Source organism: Trachinotus anak, unplaced genomic scaffold (assembly GCF_046630095.1).
Source record: "Trachinotus anak isolate AG129_WGS33_773 ecotype Australia unplaced genomic scaffold, CSIRO_AGI_Tana_v1 ptg000020l, whole genome shotgun sequence".
In the NCBI taxonomy this organism is placed as follows: domain Eukaryota; kingdom Metazoa; phylum Chordata; class Actinopteri; order Carangiformes; family Carangidae; genus Trachinotus; species Trachinotus anak.
Window position 1 is genome coordinate 162781 of NW_027273871.1, and position 23511 is coordinate 186291.

A 23511-nucleotide genomic window follows, 5' to 3' on the forward strand; every position below is an offset into this window, starting at 1 on the left:
CCTATAGCCTGATACTGTATATACAATGTCTCAAAATGTAGTTGGTGGAATATAGCAGTGGAGGATGCTTCTATTGTGGATTTTCTGTTACAACACTGGACACAGGCACAGAAAAAAAAGCACAGAAACTGACTGACCTGAAGATTAATGAAAGACTATTACTGCTCAATACGTGGACAGGACTCACACAAAGTTAGTGAGCAAAATCATTCCTTGTTCCAACAATACAGAGTCAGCCTAAACTTTTTATAGAACAAAGAACAAAGAAACGAGATTGGTTGGTTTTTTTTTAATACTAGTGATTACAACCAATGGCGAACAACCACGATACACAAGAAACCTAAAGATACACAAAGACCCTTGACCCCTTTAAGCATGAAACTGGATGAGGAGAACAGTGGGCCTCTTCAGCGAATAACAAGAGCATATTCATTTCTAATAACACGCTCAGTCTCATAAGACAAACTTGTGAGTGCATAAGTGATCAACTAATGATTTTACTTCCACATTTTGGCATTAAAAATGATAAACCAACCATTTAATCTTCTATTACTTTCACACCCCCTCTAGTGCCAGTGTCTAAGGTCAAATAAAGCAAATCTCTGAACATTTGCACACCCACAAGAATCAAATACCACAACCTGGTTGACCGAGAATCTTCACATACTTGTGAATTTATGTAATAACACAATCCCATGTCAAACTAACCCCACTAAAAGCCTGGTAAGTGATGCCACAAAATTCAATTCATTGATTCATCATCTTTGCAAAATATGTTTCAAGAAGCTTGGTGACTAGTTCTCACAGGACTAGTCCTTAAACTAGTAGCTTACAAGCCTCTATTTTCTCACTACTCAGCCATTTACTCCCCCTGCTGTGTTGTTTTCAAGATTGTATATCATTTAATGCAATAAAGAAATAATGAAGGGTTAAATAAATTCACACAGTTTGTTCAAAACATGTATTTGTTCCAACAACTGCATACTATGTCATACTTTGTTATACTTTGTCAGAACATATACAAGTGGATGGTGCCACACATCCTCCTCCACGGGTCAGCACTGTCAAGACAGCTTGCACAATTACAAGTCCACTAAAAATGATTATGACGCAAAAAAGAGGCAGTAATGATCCTATAACGGCAAAACTGTCTCTCCCTTTTCATCCATATAACAATTGTGTTTTCTAGTGTGTAATGAGCCTCACAGATTTACAGTCTTGACAGACAGTTTGTCTGGTTAAAGCAGTGTCTAGCTCATTATTGTGTCTCCAGATTTTAGCAATATATTTTGTTAGTGGGTAAAATATTGTATCATAACACAAAAATCTCAGAAAATAATATTTTTTTCCTTCATTGTCTGTCACCACAAGTAGTATAATTTTAACTTGTGTCGAGTCGCGGTTACAACAACCACAAACCAAATGTCCACGACTGCCCAGTTATGAAAAGTTAAAACGGCAGTCAGCTGAGTTTCTGTATTGTCCGCACATACAATGGATGTGTGTCTGACATGGGAATGAGTCCTACCCATGAGCCCTGTCAGCGTGGCCTCCGGTCTCAGACCCCAGCCTAGATCTGCAGGGTCAGAGCTGACAGGGCCTTCACAGACCTTGCACACTCATGTCTACATGGGGCCCTGTGAGCTCTGCATATCAAAAACATTCCCTACATGTCTCCTGTGTGTCACCCATTCTCTCTTGGGGAGTTTTAGGGTGAGAAAAGACCCTCCATTCTTACTTGTTCTCTGCTGAAAATGAAGGGCAGCGGGGGGTTGCCATCACCCTGGCAACGCAGCTCCACAGTATCCCCCTCTTTGACCAAGCCCTGGGGCGACTCCTTCCACAGCTCCACCATGGTGGTGGGGTCTAAACACACACACACACACACACGCACAAAATGAAATTAAGCAGGCTTATTGAGCAAGCTGCTAAAGTCACTTTAACAAGGCCATTTCCACAGCACTGACAGACTGTGTTTGGCTCTGTCTGCCAAAGCGTCCCTACAAAACAGTTTCAAACAACAATGGGCCAACAGAGGAAAGAGGAAATAATGTGGCTGTTAAATGCTTGTGGATGATGGGAATTTAAATTAATATGTCATTACTGACTGTTACAAGGCTTAAAGAGGTATTCCTGCGATTTAGCTTTGTGTCTCCTTGAAGTTGTAGAGCTCAGAAGACGCAGATTTAAAGAAGAAATGCAAGTAATAAAGATAATCTGACATTTTGTTCATATTATGGGTCAAGCTCCAAAAATGCTTTTTGTCTGACTTTAGAAAGCTGATCCAGAGCTTTAAAAGACTTTACACTCAACTAATAAATTGGTAAAATTGGTGGAATTCCCCTTTAAATGTCAATATCTTGTTTACATAACAGGTTAGGAAGAAGGAAAGTAATTTATTTTAACGAAACAATGCTGGAGAGATGGAGATGAGTCATGGGGAACTAGGGAGTGACAATTTTCCCCCATAACAGGGCACTGGCATCCAGTTGGAAGGCAGCAAATTGACAGAATAAATAAGGATATAATAAATAACCATGAACCTCTACCTAGCGCTGTGTTTTCTTAAGTTTTACATAGACATTAAAAAGTTATCACTAGCACTCTCATGGATGCGTGGGTTGTAGTGTTCCTGTTGTGGCTTATGAATATTCCAATAACAGCTTGCAGGTTTGACCAGTGCATTAACATCTGCTACAGTCCACTGAAAAACAAATGTGTTTCATCAACAGTCACGAATCAACACACGTTGAAATGATCCAGAGAAAATAAAAAAATTCACAGTAACAGCAAGTATAAAACAATAGATGGCGGTAAGATAAAAAACAGCATTAAATTCAATTGTCACATAAATTATTTTATATTGACATTTACTATATTTTGTATAGTATTGTTTTAAATATTACAATGATGTTACCAATTTGATTAAAGTGTCTATCAAATAGTAATTCTATAGAAATATACAAACTACAGAGTTAAGCCTGTAGGTGAGCAGAATTATATTTTTAACATTCCTGTTTATAGAGGTATTTATAAATATTTTACCAGTTTCATTTACATTTCTCTGCAGGAAGATTTAGAGACAAATGTCTGTTTATCTAATTTCAAGGCAAAGGAGAAATGTTTCTTTATTTTTCAGATTATGTTGTCCTCAGTGGCTTCCTTCAGGATTCACTGTCAATACGTAAGTTGCTTGAGCGAATATGATTGAATCTGTTTTGTTGCTGTTTTGGTGCAAAACATGTTATGTAAAAATAAAAAATGGCAAAAAATCAATTTGTCTTAACTTTAGCTTTTATGTCTCTTAAACAGACACAATAAAGAGAAAGGAAAAGAAAGCAAAATAGATTTGTAACTAAAAACCTGAGAGGTGGAACCAAAACTGAGGTAGGAATTCCCAAAGATGGGAGCGCTTCGGAGGAATTATTTTGCCTACATTCTGGGACAATTGTTGTCAACTAAAGATGTGATACAAACATCAAACATTGGTGGTTTAAATCACTCCATCAGTCAGATCTACATGACGGGCTCAGTGTTAACTCACAGTGAACGGTGATGTTGATGTTGTTGGACTCGACTGTCCTGATGGCTCCCGGGACGAAGAAGCTGACTTCACAGGAGAAATGGGCATCCTTGTCCTCCTTTACCACCTTGTACTCCAGTGTGCTCTGGACGGAGTAGAAACCACTGGACTCCCGGGTCACCAGGATCAACACATTCACATCTGGAACATGGAAAAGATAATATAGATATGTAGTGATGGACCACAGCCAATCCTGATGCTTTAACATGAGCGGTCACAAATAAGAAGACATGAGCAGGTGTTTGACCTTCACATAACTGTAATCATGTGATCCAGAGACGACTGGAAAGCACGCATAGTATGCTTATGTTCAAGACTAACACTCTATAACCATGCTAGAGGCTCTACTTAGACACTGCAGCACTTGAATGCTAACATCAGTATGTTTACAATAAACACATGTTTAGCAGATAATATATACCACAACTGCCATTTTAACTTAGCAGGTTGGCTAACTAACATTTACTACTTAGCACTAAACCCAAAGTACATCAAAAGGTATTAAACATCACCCTGTGGAGAACACCTGAATTCAAACGGGGAAAAATCATGGCCTTTAATTAAACCAGGGGAAAGATGGGTTATTACATGGCAGACAGGCACAGTTGTGTATCTACTGTTTTCACTTACGTCCTGGTGAGGTCATCAGTGGCACGCTGTTTCTGTACCAGGTGATGTTGGGTTTAGGGAAGCCGTTCTGAGCCTCACATGATGCAACCTGAACGGAGAGTCACATTGACAAATCCTCAGCAGGACATGGGAACACAACTGATTTGAAATTTAACATGGTGATCCTGAAGATTACTTTGTTCGTTGGTCTCAGTATCTACGACTAAGCAGACCCACCTTAGACAGCCCCTCGTTGGTCACAGATATTCCAGTAGGGACACCCTCGATCACTGGAGCCTCTGGAGGAGCTGAATCAGGAGAATAATCACTTCAGCTTCATGTATCAAAGAGAAATCTTAATGGTTTGATTAAGACTTTATACTTCTTTTTTTTTTTTTTTTTTTTTTTTTGGAGGGAGGGGGGTGCTTCCTTACCAAACACTCTGAGGTGGGTCTTGCCCTCAGCACTCCCAGCAGCCAACCCATTAACCTGGCAGAAGAATTCCCTCTCATCAGAGAGTTGGACGTCCTGGATGGTGAGCTGAATTCCCTGCTGATCTGAAGTCACCTGGATGCGACCGCTGTAGTCTGTGTTGTTGTCCACCATCTGCTGATTGCCATCACCGTAGAAGATCCGCATCCGCAAGCTGTTACCGACACCTCTCTGTGGGAGAACACAGTCAGCTTTTTTTGGAAATTTTCAGCTCTCTGACATCTTAGATATACAGTATTTTAGGGTTAAATCAGTGGAAACATTTGTTCATATATGTAGTTGATATTGGCCAGTTTTGCTTACAGGTATGATGGGTAGCTCATTATTCTCAAGATAACTTAAGCCTTGTGTCTGATGAACGATTTTGTCTCGTTATCAGTGCTAATGTATCAGGCAGTTTAATTCGAAAATAGACATAATAATGATTTAGATAAGGTTCTAGATTTTAAATGTTTTTTTTTTTTGATGAAATGACATTCCCTTTGTTTTCTATACCCACAGGAAATTCATCATTGTAAAGGGAGAGTTGAGGCACAATCAGGATTTGATTGAGGACAAATTTAGGCTGTGATCATTGGCCTTAAACTAAACTGGATGTAAATTTGTGTTTCCTCCTATATTTTTATCAACTATTATGGATAAAAACTATTATTTTATATTGTATGTGAGCATGCATGTTTTGAATTGTATCTCTAAAACATTAAGACGGGGGAAAATGGTTTGTAGGTCCTTGTGACCAACGTTTACTCTCTTATTTAGCCTGTTTGGACAATTCTTATTTATTTGTGTGTTCTTGTTTTCTGTGGGCAGCGATACAGAAATAAAAAAAGTCTGGTGCTTCGACTAGAAAATAAGCTGGGGTTGACTATTCAAATTATTGACTCTGGGGGGAGGGGGTGCGCACAGTGTCAGTTTTCGCAGTGGGTCCAGCAGTACTCACCACAAACCACTGGATCATGACAAAGCTTGGCTCATTGTTGGCGTCAGTGAAGCTGTACTGGCAGGGGATCTGAGCCGAGTCACCCAGGTACACCTCAACACTCTCATGCGTCGTCAGCTCCACCTTGGCCCATGCTGAAAAACATACAGACATGCACATAAATCAATGCCATGCCGTCAGCGGCTGCTGCATCATGGTCCCCTTATTATTCATGAACCATTCAAAGCCATAAAACAGTATGAAGCTCAAAATGAAAATGGCATTTCACTGTGACTTGAACCCAGCATGGGTTCTTCCCTAAATTCACGTCTAACTCTAATTTCAACCCTCAATCCTAATCTAATTCTAAACTGCATTGTGTTTGGCGGATGACTGACTGTCTTGCCAGGCCGACCTGGAGCCAGTCGGCCATGTTAGCAGAACATAGAAGAAAAGGCTTCTTGTCTACAATGGCACAATGTTCATCCCCTTCTGCCTGGCTGACTGTAACCACAAAACCACATCTTGGCCAGAAAATCAGTTCCCTAGGCATCATTGGGGGAATGTAGGCATAGGAAGGCTAGCCAGTTTGACACTGGGCTGTTGATTCAGAGAGCCAAGAGCTTTCTTAGCCATGTTGGACTTGGCTGCTGTTATAAAGGGGCCAGCTCACACAGTGACAAAAGAAAACAAGATGGCACGAAAAAGTCTATTTTCTCGGTTTTATCTGGTTTGGAGTTATTATGCATAATGGTAAAGGATACTCCCCCTCCCCTCCTCTCCCCTTACACTGCCAGGTGTCACTGTGTGATATTCAGTGGATTTAATCTGCCATGTGTTGCTAGTCATTGCCATTTGATTTCTCATTTTTGTCTGCAGAACTTCTGTTTTTAAGCACAGAAAAGTACAGAAGTATCTCTGTATCTGTATCTATATCTCTACATGTCTGTAGTCTGGCTCCACTGGGATCTGCGTAAACTCTTAAATTTCCTTCAGTGATATCACTTGAATAAACCTTGGTTGGGGCTGAAAATGAAAAATGGGGATCTAGACTTAGAAAAGAAGGAAGCTTATCAGACCTCTGTAGCCCACTCCTCATCTCTGCTTGAGGCTAGCAGCTCGAGGCTGTATTAGCTGCTGTTAGCGTAACATTCCCAGATCTCTGACCAAACTGACAGTGGGCATGTTGCATTGTGGGAACTTACACACCAGTTTTTGACAAGGAGGAAGCATGCATTGTCTGGTTCTGCTGCATTAGTTTTGATCCTTCTTTTAACTGTCCACTGTGAGTCCAGCAGTGTTATAGAGATGCAAGGAGACATAGATGGAGCACTCTTTTACAGTACTTGAATGAATGTGAGTGACAAAATACAGTAGGGAAACAAAAAAAGAAAAGTGAGAGGCAAGCTTTATTGTCTTAAGGCAGAAGTATTCATATGATTTTTTTCAGTTGTATTGTGTTTACTGTTATTGGTATAAGCCAAATTCTTGGGGCACTGTGCAGCTGTATTATGTGGGTAATTATACATTTAGCATTGTCAAATACACCGAGGAAAGAAAAAACACAAACAAAGAAAAGAAAAACAATCAAAGGACATTCCAGTTTTTGTTTTTGACTATTTCATGGTTTTCAAAAATAAAGAAAAAACAATTAGCAAGTGCCAGACCTTAGTGTACTCATATGTGTTTTCAGCGTTGGTTGAAACAGACCAAGCATGAAAAAAGCTTTAAGAGTCCAGTTGCCACCCTGCTGCCCCCATTCAACCGGCTGCTCCCCCATCACCATCACCCCCCCACCCACCAAGCACCAATCATTTTCACAACTCATTTTTTTTCAGTCTGTCCCTCCCTCCTTTGCCTGGGCCTATGCTCAGCCAACCATTCCTTTTAAGACAAGCCATTGTTCCCCCACCTGGGTAGACCAGATCCCCCCCTCACACTCATACATACACCCACCCACTAGTCAGCCAAAAGATGCTATTTCATCCCCAGAGCTTCAAAACTGTTACTCCCTGGAATATCTATAACCAAAGGTTAAAATCAGTTCATCATGTACTGAGGTTGTTGTTTACTATGACAAAGATAATGTGAGACGGCTTTGAGACAAGAAGCAGATTATGGAGACTGCAGAGCAAAATATGTCACAGAAGTCAGTGCAAAAACTGTTTTGTCTCTTTGGGGCCGTGCTGCTAACTTTTCAGCTAATCCGATTAGCACTGGGGGGCTGCTGGGGATTTGGCTTCCAAAGCCAACCTGGGACCGGTCTTATCTGTTCCTGTTGTGACTTTATGCTGCATGGACTAAAGCACAAACACACACGACCCATGATCTATGGACCCTGACAACCAAAACTGCTGCCTGTGGGTGTGTGTGTGTGTGCATATATTTGTGGCTGTCTGCTGTCTGTGTCTGGATGATACAGAGCTAATTCATTCAGAAAAAAAAACATACACACACACAGTACTCCAGAATATTTGAATGTGTTGACGGGATCAGGCCTGTGACTGGACAGGACCCCAAATGACCTGTCAGAGGGATGAACAACAGAAGGGGACAGAGTGAGACTTTCCCCGCTCAACAACAAGCCTTTTACATTTCAAATTGCAGAATAACTTCTCCGCTAGTGGTAGAATTCTTTACAAAACGCTGCTGTGACTTAATCAATTATTCAGTCATTATTATGTCATTGTTAAAGTAACAGTAACTGCAATTAAATAAAACATCCTGAAAATCACTGCCATCATATGGTTAATACTAGCGTTCCTACATCCTTCTTTGTGATCCAGAAACTGATTTCACCGCTGCCATCTTGCCAGTCATTAAAGCATGGCTGGGTATCATCTGAAAGATCTCAAAACTAGTGTCAATAAAATATCTTTTTTTTATTTGTTTTATGTAACATCTCTTTGTTCACTTGAAGCCAAACTTCAAAAATGAATCAAATGATAAATGTTGATGTCTGAACAAAACCAGAAAACACAAAACACAGAAACTGGCAAAATTATCATTTAACAACTCAAATGTTTCCAAAAGGCACCTCAATAGCAAGAAACTCGTCCACACCCACATTTCAGCATATAACACTTTTTGAAGGCTAATGCACAGCAGCATGAGGAAACCTGCTGGTCTCTGGCTGCTATTTAATCAGGGTCACACCTACATGGTCTCAGACGCTGAAGAAAGCCTCAGGCTGAAACACGTCCCTTTCTTCCTGCTGCTGTGCATTCGCCTATTAAAAGTGTTATATACTCATTAGAGAGTGCTGATGACTGTTTTTTGCTAAAATTATTATTCAAATCACTTAACTAAGTAAACAAGATTACAAATCTGACCAGACATTCAGTGTCAGCAGTTACCAAGATTTTTAGTAATGAAAGCCCCACCACTTTGGTCCGCACAGAAATTTCTCAAAAACAAGCGGATGGTTTGCCAAGAAAGTTTGTACAGAAATTCATGAGCCCCAGAGAATGAAACATAATCAGTTCAGTGATCCCCCGCATTTCCTTCAGGTCAAAGTGTTCAGTTATTCTCTCACTGTCCATTAGTTAAATTGGCACAAAACTGTACAGACATTCATGGCTCTCAGTGGATCCTCACTAACTGATTTTGCTGATCTTCAAGTTTTTTTTTTTTTTTTTTAATGACAACTAGTGGATGGGAAGCTGTAGACACACTCATGTTCTTTATACACGTTTGTGCTCGGCTCTTGGAAGTTATGTTGTTTGAAGTTATGATCAGGCCACTAATTGTGTAAAAGACGCTGACTTTTTGTTCACTTCTGTCTCCTTTCCTCCCTTCCTTTCCTCACATCCCCTTGGTTCCTGGAAGGAGACAAATTGTACTGGAGAAGAAAAGGAGCACGAGCAAAGCCAAATGTAACACAACCAGCGTCCAAATTAAGACCACATTTCCCAGAAATACCTGTGGACAGAGGCCACAGTCCACAGAGAAGAATAAAGGATGTTGCTTCTCACCCAAGAGCAGTACCTCTTCCTTTCTGAGCAGTAAAACAATCTCACCTCATATCACAATTCAACTGACATGACAGATCTCACCTGGTGCTACAAATATTCTATTGGGAATGATTAGTTATTATTGTAAAATAAGTGATTAGTGATTATTGTAAAATTATTGTTATGTAGCACTTTTATATATTTATAGAGAAGACTGAGTATGCTAGAGGGAATACAGACAGAATTAAAAGCACAAAGGCAGAGAGATGACAAATGTGGGTTTTTTTGTCCTTTCATTCAAAGGCAAATACAGACAGACTCGGACAATACTTTCACAATGCAAATCAGACAAACAACAGACATAATGAGGGGGCTACTTCCAGGGCCTCCTCTGCATACAGTAGCTCATTATGTGCCTAACACGCAGACAATACCCTGAGACGCTAACTAAAGTGGTCACCATTATTACCTTCCCCATTCGATTAAGGGCTGCCAGCTTAGGCCTCCAGTAGATCTACAGCTCTTCCACTGATAAGAGTCCAAATCACCTCTGACACATCAACCTGGCCTCATTTACTTACCCTAATCCTTCACATGCCTGGTGAACCATGAAATGAGACTGAATGCTTCCAAGAACATGAAAATCTCCTGTTATAAATGTTCTATAAACCACTGGACATGTAGAGATGTAGATGAGCAGAAAACAGTAAAAAGACTGGAATATTTTCCTTTGATGTAAAGCTGCAGGAAACATGGTGCCTGGGATTTGAATATTATAATATGAAGATCAAAGACATTTTGGAACCAGTATATACAGTGGGGTCCCAAAGTGAATGGACAGTAAATATTATGCATACCTAATGTTAAACATTTTATTCCACACACATTTTGGTAAAGAAAATCTCCTTTTAGCGATGAAATGTAAGAAGCAATCAGTGTTCCGGAGTTTCTCAGGGCTCCCTGAAAAAAAGTTGTGCGTGGACACTGAGGGTCCCTCAGAGGATGGAGGGTGTAAAAAGCTAGCATGTAAGTGTGGATGACAGGGAGGAGGATTTCTCAATATGCAACCCTGGTGTGGTGTCGAACACCTGGGGGACACAGTGTACTGCCTGACATCAAAGAGCACACACACTCACACAGTGAAAGCACACAGCCCTACAGTGGAGATGAGAGTTCCTCGTCCTACTGATGTGGCAATGGTTTCAGAAGCAGCATCTGGCACAAATCTCCCAGCAGCCTGGTCCCTCTGTGACAGGGAGTGGCAGTGAAGGGCCCAGCCTTTATTCTTTCACACAGAGAAATAAGGAAGTGCTGCAAATCTCCTCAAAGACACCTTATGCATCAGTGACCTCTTTTCATGCAGCAGAGCATATAGCAGCTCTAGGCCAGGACTTCGCACACAGCCCTCCAGCTCAAGACAACTATAAATGTATTGGGGCCAATACTGACCTTTGATTGACAAGATTTTGCATTGTGCAAAGTTTTTGTAGGACAGTAGTCAATTTTTGCACCTGTTTTTATGGTTCCAAATAAAAATCCCCCATGGACCAAAGTGGTTGGAGTGGTTTAACTGATGTTGTGTTTAAGCAGATGAAGCAGCGCAGTGCAATTCTGGTGCTCATTTGGCATGATTACAGACCATCTTTGGCAAGTGAAGGTTTTAGTTGGAATCAATCAAAGCAAGACCCCGACCTCCAGCCATAAAGATGACCATAAAAATGGCGAATGTTTTGACGAAATTGACACAGCTGTACAAGTTGCTGTAAGTCAACATACAGAAATAGCACCTCTTAGTCATTATATTTCTTCAGTTGCTGTGAAATACTTTAACTGTGTCTGACAATCAATACTACAGCTTCCATGTCAACTGACTACTGTCAATGACGAGGGTTTAGAACAGATATGTTGCTCACTAACAACTGGTAAGGCCAAAATAGCTCCAGCTCTGTCCAACCTATATCAGCCAACTGAACATGTCAGGTTGAACAAGTAAAGTCTAGCAAAATTGGTAATTCAGTCCAACTGTCAGACTATGACAACAGTATTAGAGTAGAGCAGAGCACATCACAGTACAACTTGAAAGGTTGTAAAGAACCTGTACATAGGTTACAACAGTGAGTGATTCTGACCAGTATTGTGTCTGCATGTCATGAATGTGCCATTTACCTGTTAGGTTTTGATATTTCTTGTGTACAGTTTTCTGGTAGTCGTTTACTTATTGCAACTTACTGCACTCAGAAAAAGAAAAGACAAAATTTCTCCATATATTTCTTTGCTGTGCTTAAAACACAGGGAGATTTTGACAGCTTTTGAATGCACAAACACTTTTTGAGTTTGCTGATCTTTGGTAATTTGGTTACCACCTACATTTTTATCTTTGGTCATTTCCATCTATATTTACTTAGCAAGTCATCTAAAATTAACATGTTTGCGTTATAGTGTCCACAAAATGGAATCTGTGTTTCTTAATGCTTTGAAGATATCTGTTGAGACCCCCCTGGCATCTAAACTCTCTTTCTCAACCTGCATACCCGTACATGACAAAAACATGTTGCCACGCTGAATGTTCTTCTACTTGTTTTGTGGGTTTCACTACATCTTCCATCCTCTTGCAAACAGTCCTCCAAAACCGGTTTTTAAAGAATTGCTAATCATTCCCGCTGGTTAGCTACTTCTTCAGCAGCCACATTAATTTTTCATCATCACACCCAGTGGGTGCAATATCATTAAAGGAGCAACATGTATGTTTTATTTATGCTTGTATCTGATGTTCAGCAGTGAGTGCGGCTTGTTCCTCGGCATCCACTACTCATCAATGCCCCCCCCCCGGAGCTGCTGGGCTCTGGCACGCAGGTTGCTCCACAGCCACAGGATGGCTAATTAAAGGTCAACAGGCTAAACACTGTATCTACATCACAGGGCGGTTTCCTTTGGGCATCAGCAGAGAGAAAACAGATTTGGAGAATAAGCCTGAGGAAACATAGTCTACTAGAAACTCGACCCCACCTCAAAAAACATATAAGTAGAACAAATATATCATCTACTGTTGTCATTCTGCTGGCCAAAAACAGAGCAAATTCAACTTTAACACTTGTGGATGTGTAACTGTCTACTACCTGAATACTCTTGTCTGAACAGTCACTGAAACTGGACTGGAAATGAGGGCAAATGCAGCCCCACAATCCAGAAATACCCCTGACCACAATGCAGTTCTTGGGAAACACTGAAAATAATTTTGTTTGGTTTCCATTTCAAACATAAATATCAATTCAAGGATACATGATTGGATTTCCTTGCTCTAAATGGATTGGTATCTTTGGACAAAACACTAACCACAAGTATGCGTCCTGACCTATCAAAAAATGTGTTAAACCAACCACCCTTGGAACCATTCAGCTTGATTAACCTAACATTCATCAACATGTCAAGTAATACGACTTTGCTGAAGGTAGGCAGAAAATGACATTTTGAGGTCGACAGAATCTGGAAACGGCAGTGATTCCTTCTTTGTCTCATATTAAAGTGTGTGAAAGACGAGACATTAAGGTAAGAGGGGCCAGGTACGAAGCCTCAGCTGTTATTCTTACACTAAAAATAGGAGACCTTTTTTCCAATCAAACCTCTGACGACAGCACTCTGACTCGCTGCTGTTCTCCAACAAAGGCCTTCTTATCCCAGCCCCTGTGGTCATCATCGCAGTGCTGAACATCCCTGAAAGCTGCAAACTTGCTGCCAACTAAATCAGCTTTCCCTCAAACTTCCAGCAGAAAGGGCTGGCCTGAGGTAATCACTTCCATTTCAATTCCCAGAAACCAACTAACTTTGAATAAGACAGCTACTGTTATAAGAGCATCAGACCTGTTCAATAGTAGCCTATTTCTTTTGGCACTTTTGCTTTTATTGAACAGTTGGCATGTAGATACAGGCAGGAAACATGCAGAAAGTGAGGGTTATGAAACAAAGGTAGCTGGCCAGAATCAAACTGGTCATACGATATGCCTTTTTATGACCAAACTCCAAGAAGGACCCCTACAATCAGTATTATTTTTCTTACAACCACCAAAACTCCATGATATGGGGTATTCGTGAGGTTTTTGATGCAATGCACATACACAGAAGCAGCACATTAAACACACTACATTTACACAAAGAGAGTTGGTAAAGTCAGTGAGAAAATTTGAGTTTAAACTACTCACAAACTTCCCAAAAAAAGAAAGGAAACAATATTGTGTATGTGAATATACATAGTACCCAAAAAGGTTCATGATTTATAGAGAGCTATAGTCCTACGGCTAGCCAATGTTGTAAAAGCTTCTGCAACTTGGCTTTCCAGTAAACTCCAATCTTCACATGCTTCATGAATATGCTTCACATCACATCAAAGAGTAAACACCAAAGTCTTTTTTGGGTCTAACCTCAATAAATATTGCTAAAAATTGATCACTTGCTTTAAAATATTCAAAGAGCTGTCATACACTTACTCTGCAGCAGAAAGCAAGCACGAAAGTCTACAAAAACAACATTATGGATGATTAACTCCTCTGGTCAGAATAATCACTTATGCAAACAGGCTGAATTGATTTAGTTGGAATGATATGTGATACAGCCTCCCATTGTATTTGATGAGTCAGCTGGGTTTTTACAGAGAAAACTTACACAATTAGCTTTACTGATGATTGCGAGCTACGCCTCTATCACGGACACTCCGAGAGAAATCACACTTCCTTTGCTCTGAATGTGTGTCTGTGTGTGCATTCATATTTGTCTGAACTTTCTGCATCGTTGTGTAGTCCATGTCTGTTTGTATCATCAGAGTTTATTAGCATTCGAGCAGAGCCTGGCCTACAACAAAGGCCTGTTTGTGCACTCCCTCTCCTTTTATCCCATCTACCAGACATGAGGCGAGCTGTCGGGCGAGCGTGCCACACCTAATTCACTGGAATCAAAATGGCGAACCCAAGCCCCCCCTCAAACCCCCCGCTGAGAACCTTAATGCTCTCAAAGAGAATATCAGAGTGATCACAGGTGCACTGCTGTGTTAATGAGGAGAGGCTACTCCCTGTGCTCAGGACAGTCCTACTAACAATGATCCACACACACACACACACACACACACACACTGTTGTTTATTAGGACAGTAATAAATAATAATCTCAATTGTGAGACACCCACAGGTCAAAACCATGCATGGTTTCTACTGTGATAGGCCAGGTGTGAAAATGGGCAGAGTTCCAATTTCTCACAAACTGTGAAGTGTGCTTTCAGAAAGGATGGCAGAAACCTGGACCAGATACTGTACAGATGGATATTCAGGTGAAATAGCTAATTAAATAAATGGCGGACCATACAGTAAATACAGATGCATGATAGCAAGGTTCCGGGGGGTATCGTGGTTCTGTCATCTGGTATCACGACCTGAATTTATGCACATTTGTTTCACAGTTTCTGTCTCGGTTTAAGAATTGTTACACCTCTATTAACCATGTGAATTAAAACAGATTGATGATTTTTGATTTCTCCATTAAATGTGCCATAAATGTAAGTATTTGCTATTGCTACAAAGCTAACATTAGCTTTAACAGCTATTTACTCACAAGTCTAGAAGAAATTGTAAGTTCAGCAATACACTTCATTCCTCTAGTCAAGAGCTGTCTCCAGCAGTGGAAAACAACTCCAATGCTAACTCTTGTTTTGCTTTTGTTTCTCCCACATGGTTTTCTTGCCATTTGGGCAGTGCTCCCTCTTCATCTCGTCATGTTAGACTGAGGGCAGACTAGACGCCACAGACTCACTATTGGCCTCTTGAAATACAAAGTGGTAGTACAAGGACAGGAAGGCTAGGGCTAGCTGGTTACTATGCTAACTTCAGTATCTGTGCAACACAACAAGTACATTTCTTCACATTCTATTGATAATTTTAGTTCAACTAAAATACTTACATAATAGCACATTCAAACCCTAGCAAAAAGTTATTACATATACAGTATGTTTTCTAGGAATTATTACACTGAGTGGTAAAGAATTTAACTAGGTTTCTCCTGAACAGTTAGCCTAATTAAGAAAAACAAATTCCTGGTTTACAGGAGATTTAAGCAGTCAGAAAGCAGAAAAGCCAACAGCAGTTTGGTTACTTGATTAAAATTTACACCATGAATCATAACACAAACGCAGGCATACTGACCACTGAAAATATAATTAGTTAATATTAACTAACTTATATTAACTTAACCTTTAATAGTTAATATTAAAGGTTAATATTATAATATTGCCAATAAACTATTATGCCACTGTCCATTATGTCTAAAAATCATGACTTGCTGTTGTAAATGAGAGGATTTATCCATGTCTATACTTCAGAGAGCAGAGCTCAGTCTTGCTTGCTTGCATGCATGCCTGCAGCTGTTCTGAAAGAAGAGAAAGATGAAACTGATAGGGGGGTCTGCGCATGTATGTGTGGGTTTGTGAATGTATGCCCGTACTGGAATCTTATCAACCAAATCACCCAGTCACTCTCCAGCTGCTGGGACCACAGCAGAGATCACAGCAGATTCACAAAAAGGAAAAGATTTTAGGCTCAGATTAGACTTGAGGATGTCAGTGTTTTGTGTTGTTAATCAGTAAAATCATTTGTTTGCTGAGCTGTGAGATGTTCTCTGGCTGGGTGAAGGACAATTACTTGCAGGTTGAGGAGAGTGTAGCCCAGACAGTGGCAGGCATCACAGGGTGGGGGAGGGAAACTTGTGGAAGAGGGTGGGAGTGGGAAGCAAACAAAGCACATGTGGGCTTTAGCTGCTACTGGATAACTGTAGGAATTCAGAAACACTGCACAGACTTTAACACAACTACAAGACAGGATTTTTCAACTCTGGAAAGTTTTCAGTGCAGCAATCATTTCATCATCCATCTCCATGATCACAGCAGAAATACAGCACATGTGACTAGCCAGTGCAGTGCCTTGCCGGATAAATTTGCATTGTGCTGCTGCAAAAGAAAAACATATTTGTCAGATAAATGTGAATTTTTCTAAGCACCAAACTGGGGCTGAAGGCTGCACTTTTTCATGCAGTCAGTCCCAACAACGGCCTAACCCGGCTGGTTATGAGTTCTGAGAGCTGGACTCGTACAGGTATAGGAGGCAGATTAGAATAATGATATACAAGCGCCTTTGCTGCCACCACCACAACAAGAGGATTTCACACAGTGCACTGCTTGCCACAAATAAAATCAATGACATATTTCTTTTACTTAAACAATTGATTGTTAATCATTTTCTGTTTATCTACAAGTTAATTACTCAACGAATCGTGTTAGCTCTGCTAATTAAATTACTGTTCTTCCTAAGACAAAATGTGCAGTGCATACGAACCTGTTTCCCCATTTTTTTCCCCAATAACCTTAGCAGTTGTGTGCATGTAAACACAGTCTGTGAGAGTCAAAGGTTCAGAGCATGTTCACCTTCACTGCAGCCTTATTGACACGTCTCACAGATCTAAAGCTACTGTATTTTCACAACAAACCTGCCCTGTATTTCACGTCAAAACACAGTCCTTGCCTCAAGAAAGTAATAAACACTTTAACCATTTTCTGCAGCACGAGTCAGATGCTTGCAGTCGGTCAGAGACAATGTCAAACACAATGATATATCTGTGTTCAGAGCTCATAACCAGCTACATTGTTTGATATGAGAGCAGCGAGGAGCTTTATCTTGATCTCTAGACTGGGAGACTCCAGTTCTCAGGGCTTAGCAGACAATATCCACCGCTTGTTTTATTCACTTGGCCGCAGCGTGCCAAGACCTTGAGCCAGGGCTGCGGTTATGACTGGATTCCCAGTCGTCGGGTGGCAGTGTGTCCCGCTGTGCTAGGGAGGATGGAGGAGGTGGGCATGTCACGTTGACACAAGCAGCTGTGAACAATAGGAACGTCGCCCCCATTCCCATGCCGTGGAAGACGGGGGTGGCTGGGGAGGGGAGTGCCCGGACAACACCTGTGGGCAGCCCATTTGTCAAGTGATTTGTGGGAAGAAGCGTATGAGCAGTGAGAAGAGAGGAAGGAGGGCAAATAAGGGTGTGTGTGTGTGTGTGTGTGTGTGTGTGTGTGTGTGTGTGTGTGTGTGTGTGTGTCTATAGAGGGATGTGGGGGATGGGGGGGTAACTTAGAAGAGTATTATCACAAGACCACACACAATGAAATGTCTGTTGATCTCCCCCTCTAACACACCTGTGAGCCTATAAATAATCTTGCACTTCCTCTCCTAACTCATGCCATGTTCAAGTACCATCTAACTGTGGGGCATCTCTATTTTCGTTTTAGTAAGTTTACTGGTCAACACAATTATCCCTCACATTCACAACTGACCTTCCAAAGCCCCCAATCCCATCTAGCACAGGAGAAGTGTATGTGCACAACTATGGTAAATAAGCACAGGATTTGTGTGGAAGTTTTCAACGAACATTTTGGGTAAAAGTTTTTATTGTTCAGTTCTATTTTCTCTTGAAATGAATATTGACTAACCTGGAGGGCTGTCTGCCTCTTACTACTTTCTAGCAATGTTGTTCCCACATCTCAGGAATAAACGTGCTGAGTACAATGTCACCAGTGAGAGGTATAATACAAAACTACAAAAATATGAACACAATGTGACCACCATGATGGATATGCCAGAGACCACAGACCAACAAACAAAACAAAAGATACAATATTAGTCCTCAGCTGTGTCAAAGACAGCAGCTTGGTATTTAACAAGAATCCAAATGAGACAAAAGTTAGATTTTATGCTGAAACATGTATAAATTAACTTCCACAGACAAGCACACCGTGAAAATCCTCTGGTGAGAGCACTCCTCTTTGATTAGGCGGTTGATCTTTTAACAGCATCCAATATCAGGGCTGGGGGAGTGGAGAAGGATTTGATATTTAAGCATCTCTTTATCCTCTCCCTTTTGAAATGTCAAGTTCAAAGATCCAGACCAGTGGCCTTGATCTGTGAGCTAAGACGACCCAGAGACTTACCCGACAACTCCTAACCGTCATCGCACTGCAGAGACGAGCACAGCTTTGTGCCGAGTCGCAAGACAGTACACATGGAGTATTATTAACTCTAATTATATTAAAGCCTGTAAACAGGCTTTTGATGTTTGTTCCTCGTGCTCCGGTCAGACCTGCTTAATCGAATCAAAGCAGTGTTTTCTCTGTAATGAAATGCTCATTGGATGCTTGAGCCTTTTCTAATCAAATTTAACTTATTCAATTAGGACACTTTCCCAAGCAGTCTCTCTGATGTAACACTCATATACCACAGCATGTAAAGTCCTGTCAGTTTATGTGATTTTTAGAGACAAATATGAAAAGGGGTTTGATGTCTGTGATGAAGAGAGGGGATGGATATGCTGCTCCACAATTGTGAGAGGAGTTCCAGTGTCAGTGAGTGAAGCACTGCCAGTTCATTTAGAGCCAAACGGAGCCTGATGTCCTGCTGAACTGGAGCCAAGGCAGGCAATGCACTGAAAATAACACTAATAGGCCAAAGATAGAGCCGAGCCAATACTATGTTCTTCACCTTAGAACCCCATCACAGTGCTATAAAGTTATGTTAACACTTCACATTTAACCATGCCTTTCTAGCATCTATAAGCAGTACATAAACATTTCATAAACGGGTTTATAACACACTTTTATGTACTTATACACAGGTATTGGTGTCTACAGCGATAACTCCTCCTGTGGAAACCTACAACTTGAGGCTGGAGTAAACAAATAATGAAAGAGCACATAAACACAGCCATAATACATATATATAAATTAACTGTCAGATGAAGGCCATCTTGGACAACACCAGCCATCCTCTCCACATCATCCTTCCAGGCCAGAGAAGTAGTTTCGGCAGCAGCCAACATCTTATCTCTCTGCGCTGCAGGACTGAGAGATTTGGCAGATCCTTTGTTCCCACTGCCATTAGACTATTCAATAACTCAGACAAAGGCAATGGATAATTACACAGACTCAATCATAACCTTAATGTAACTAAATACACGAATGAGCTACTGGATAATTGTGAATTTCCCTATAGGGATAAATTTCTTATCTTACCTTATCTTAAAATATGATTTAGCAAAAGCCACTGAACAATGGTTACTGCTTACGTAAGAAAAGACAAGGTGAGAACACGAAGGCAGTATAACTGAAAATACTGAATCAGTGTTTTTTCAGTGAAGTTTTAAAAAGTTATAAAGTAGGTCAAAGTTGATTCAGGTGTATCAGCTCATTTTCTGAGGCCAGGCTACATCTTACACTACTAATATGTCAGCACTGTGGACATTGCAACTGTCTCTTATTAAAGGGGCACTGCAATGATTTTACACATGAGAATCAGTTGACTCACCATGGAGAGTGCAACTCAACCTGTGGGAACAGCTGAATAATGTCTTCTGTGGCTTTGGAGGAGCTGGAAAAAACTCTTATAATGTCATCTCAGCTCAGGCTTAGTGAGGAGATTCTTTTTTATATGAAAGGCTCCAATATAAACTGGAGCTGTGGAGTTTAAAAGACCAGTCAGGGAAGTGTAGGATCCAGAGTTTCAGAAGCTTGACCCATACAAGGCACTAAAAGTCAGGATACCTCGATATCTCACTGCATCCATTTTCATCATTCTTGTTTTTCATTTGTCTCTTACAAAATCACTGCAGTCTTAAGACCAAATATAAAAAAAAAACGTTAAAGGGTAAGTGGTGATATTCATTATTTGTCTTACTGTCAGTCAATCCTGTTAAATCACCAAATCCAACAATGAACTGAGGCTTTAACAAGTATTGTCTGTGTAGCCAAAACCTGATAGAGCTTCTAGCCACACAGATGGGAACTGTGGTTTATTTTGAAACACTGCACTAATGCCAAAATAATCACTACAGCACCACATGTGTATAAAACCACAGGTGAAAACAGCCTCCAGCAAATCCACTATTCTCTCTTGTCTGAGTAATGTTTGCTATGAATGAAAGTATACATTTCTGACCTCTGACCATAAACATGTATGTTTTAAGTTCCACAGACAGGGTAAGGAAGTCTTTTCACGGGATTTACAACAAAAATATAGAGTATTGCCAGCCTTAATCTTTAAATTTAGGTCCTCAGAGATTTGATCCTGTTTTTCTCAAATAATTTTTCAGATTAATGAAGGAAGCGACATATTGTCATCTAAAACATGATTTTATTCTTTTAGCTGAGGGCTAATCTCTGTGTCCCTTACTCTTTCTGTAGCTCCGGGTTAGAATTAGTGATGGAAAACCTCTTCAATGTGGCACTCAAAATCAGCTGAGACTCACTTACACCATCATCTGCCGACTGCTAACAGGAGGGGGTGGGGAGGTGAGGTAAGAGATGTATGGTGTTGTCATATAACATCTTTGCCGCTGGGTAAAATGCACAGCATGGTGGTTTAGTTTTGCCATTAAGAACCACCGATCTAAATGACAAATCCCAACGGGTGGTGAGATATAAATAACAAATGCTCAGAACTGGCTTGAAACTACTGTTGAGAACATGACAAATGGATCACAGTCTAAATGATTATCTACAGCCATCTACAGCAGCAATAACTGTCTGAAGCATCTCTTACTTATCCACTATTAACGGCCATGTGTTATGTACCCTTTAACAAGCACCAGCGTGTTTTTTTTTTCAGGCCTGTCGATATCAGTGTTCCTGGTCTCTGCTGGGCAGCAGATGCCAAGCTGGCTGGAGGCAGAGGAAGCCCATGGCGTCATGACTTCTCCAGCCCTGCGGGGGGCTGTGCAGAGTCAGAGATTTCTTGGGCAGGTTTGCTGCTCATCAACGTCATTTGAGTTTTTTGGGACGTGTTTTCCAAAAAAAAACTAGTTGAATTTACTTTTGCATTCTTTTAATTAATGTATGTGGCTAGCTGACATACTGTATACAGTGAGGAGCCTTAAGGAACAGAATCAAGCAGCTGATGACTACGCTCAACAGGAGCCATCATTTATTAAATGGGACTCTGGATGTGGTCTGGTATATCAATACGACTGCATATTAGGTAAGTGTGACCTATGAGTATGACATATGCTACAACTTAAACATGGGGCTCATCCATCCTCCGCCTGGGTCTTAAAGCTGAACTCACTTTTATGTAGCAGTTGCTAGCTTCAAGAAAGAGTAAGCTGGATTGTCATCATTGAATTTTTTTCTGCTATAACAAGGTATAATAACCCAAAAATTCAGGCATACTGCATGCATTTCATACTCACATTTTCAGACCAGAACATTTTTAGTTTCACCTTAAATACCTGTTAAAATGTAACTAAAATACAAAATAAACACTCACTGAATGAAAGCTGCCATTCAAGAGTCAGAATTCATAAAAATATTGTATAGTTCCTCAGTTGCGCTGCAACTAATTTTTGTTTTTTCAAATTGATTTATCTGTCAGTTATTGTCTCATCAAGATCTTCAATTGATCACTAAGCCAGTAAAACATCAGAAAGTAAGAACCAAAGGAAACATCATCAAACATCTTCTTTTGTATGACCAACAGACTCAAACCCAAAGATATCCAGTTCACTTTCATGTTAAAGAAGCAAAAACATTTTGGCATTTTTGCTTGATAAATGACAAATAATTAATTGACCATAAAAATCCTTGTACAGTAGTTTTCTGTTGATTGATAAATTTATCAACTAATTGTTTCAACTCTATTTCTCAGCATTACAGGTGTAAACTATTCCACCCACTTTCAGCAATTATTTAGGTCAGGGTCACTTTCAGAACAGGACAAGAAAAACATCTCAGACGTCTGTTTCCCTGGCAACCTCATCCACCTCCTCCCACCTCCATGGGGAGTGGGGGTTGTCCTTGCCAGATGCCCATACCACCTACAGGTCGCAGTCTGACACCAGGGTCTGCTTCTGTCACCCACTCATGATGTCAGAGGATCTACAGGGAGACTGGCTAAGATGACACTCATGTTCTCGTCTCCACCTTGGGGAGACTGAGAGGTGCTGTTTTTGCTGCTGTTCAGTCTGCTGTCACAGCTGAGAGGTGCATTTAGGACAGCCAAAGGTTCATTTCCAAGAACTTTTATGGGTTTGCTGCAAGTTTTGTCAGGTTGTAAGTGTCAGCGAGTCAGAAGTCACACAAACCATCCTGCAGAGAAACATCATTCTTGTCCAAAGTGTGTATTTACTGTGTAGCTCATGCAGTAATTCAAGTCCTGCTCAGTGCTTTTTGAGATGTCAAATCTGACATTTTGACTTGAAAGTAACAAGAAACAAAGGTGCCCAAAATGGAAAATGCTCATCCTCAAACACAGCAATCTTCATGGTTATCTGGCCATTACTTTTTCAAAACACCTTGTCATTGACCAAAGTGAGAGGGGACATCATATATTTTTCACTACGCAAACCTGTTCAATGCGCAAACAGACAAATGAGTGAGTGAAATCATGAAGTGATAAAATTCAAGTAAATCTTCCAGCCAACCTGCACAGACCACACCAATAAAACCCAAATGTGTTTGGGGTTTATTTTGGTCGCACTTACCGTTCTGCCTGCGATAACACCACAGATTTTAATTTGCTTGGAGCACAACGCTGGCTGCAAGAGAGCTGGATAATCCATCACAGTAAGCATCATGTCTTCCTTTGGTTTTGATTCAAGTTTTTTTGTGTGTGTTGACTGTTTTCCGGCTACGAAATCATTCCTCACAAATATGGGCTTGGTACAGCTTTATCACGTTCTCATTTTTAAATGATCAGAGAACTTCCAGGTCAGTTTGATACTGTATTATTTTGTACTTGTAATGAATTATATAAAGCCATTACAACTTTTGAACTAATCTTATCTCACATAGAAAAGACAGTACAGTCATTAAATCATCCATCTCCAGCACTGACTGACTTTGATACTCAACTTTGTGGCTCACATCAACCAGGAAGGTGCTTTCCAA

The 23511-nt window shown here is 40.6% G+C and overlaps 1 protein-coding gene across 1 annotated transcript in view; it reads right to left on the reverse strand.

The window, feature by feature from the left end:
* Nucleotides 1-23511, reverse strand: part of mcama (melanoma cell adhesion molecule a) — a 51320-nt gene that overhangs the window by 14335 nt on the left and 13474 nt on the right. Inside the window, exons 2-7 of the mRNA XM_071505860.1 lie at nucleotides 5625-5758; nucleotides 4627-4855; nucleotides 4430-4500; nucleotides 4214-4301; nucleotides 3545-3724; nucleotides 1739-1866 (exon numbers count right to left, since the gene is read on the reverse strand). Coding sequence (XP_071361961.1) covers nucleotides 1739-1866; nucleotides 3545-3724; nucleotides 4214-4301; nucleotides 4430-4500; nucleotides 4627-4855; nucleotides 5625-5758 — 830 coding nt within the window. The remainder of the gene's footprint in view (nucleotides 1-1738; nucleotides 1867-3544; nucleotides 3725-4213; nucleotides 4302-4429; nucleotides 4501-4626; nucleotides 4856-5624; nucleotides 5759-23511) is intronic.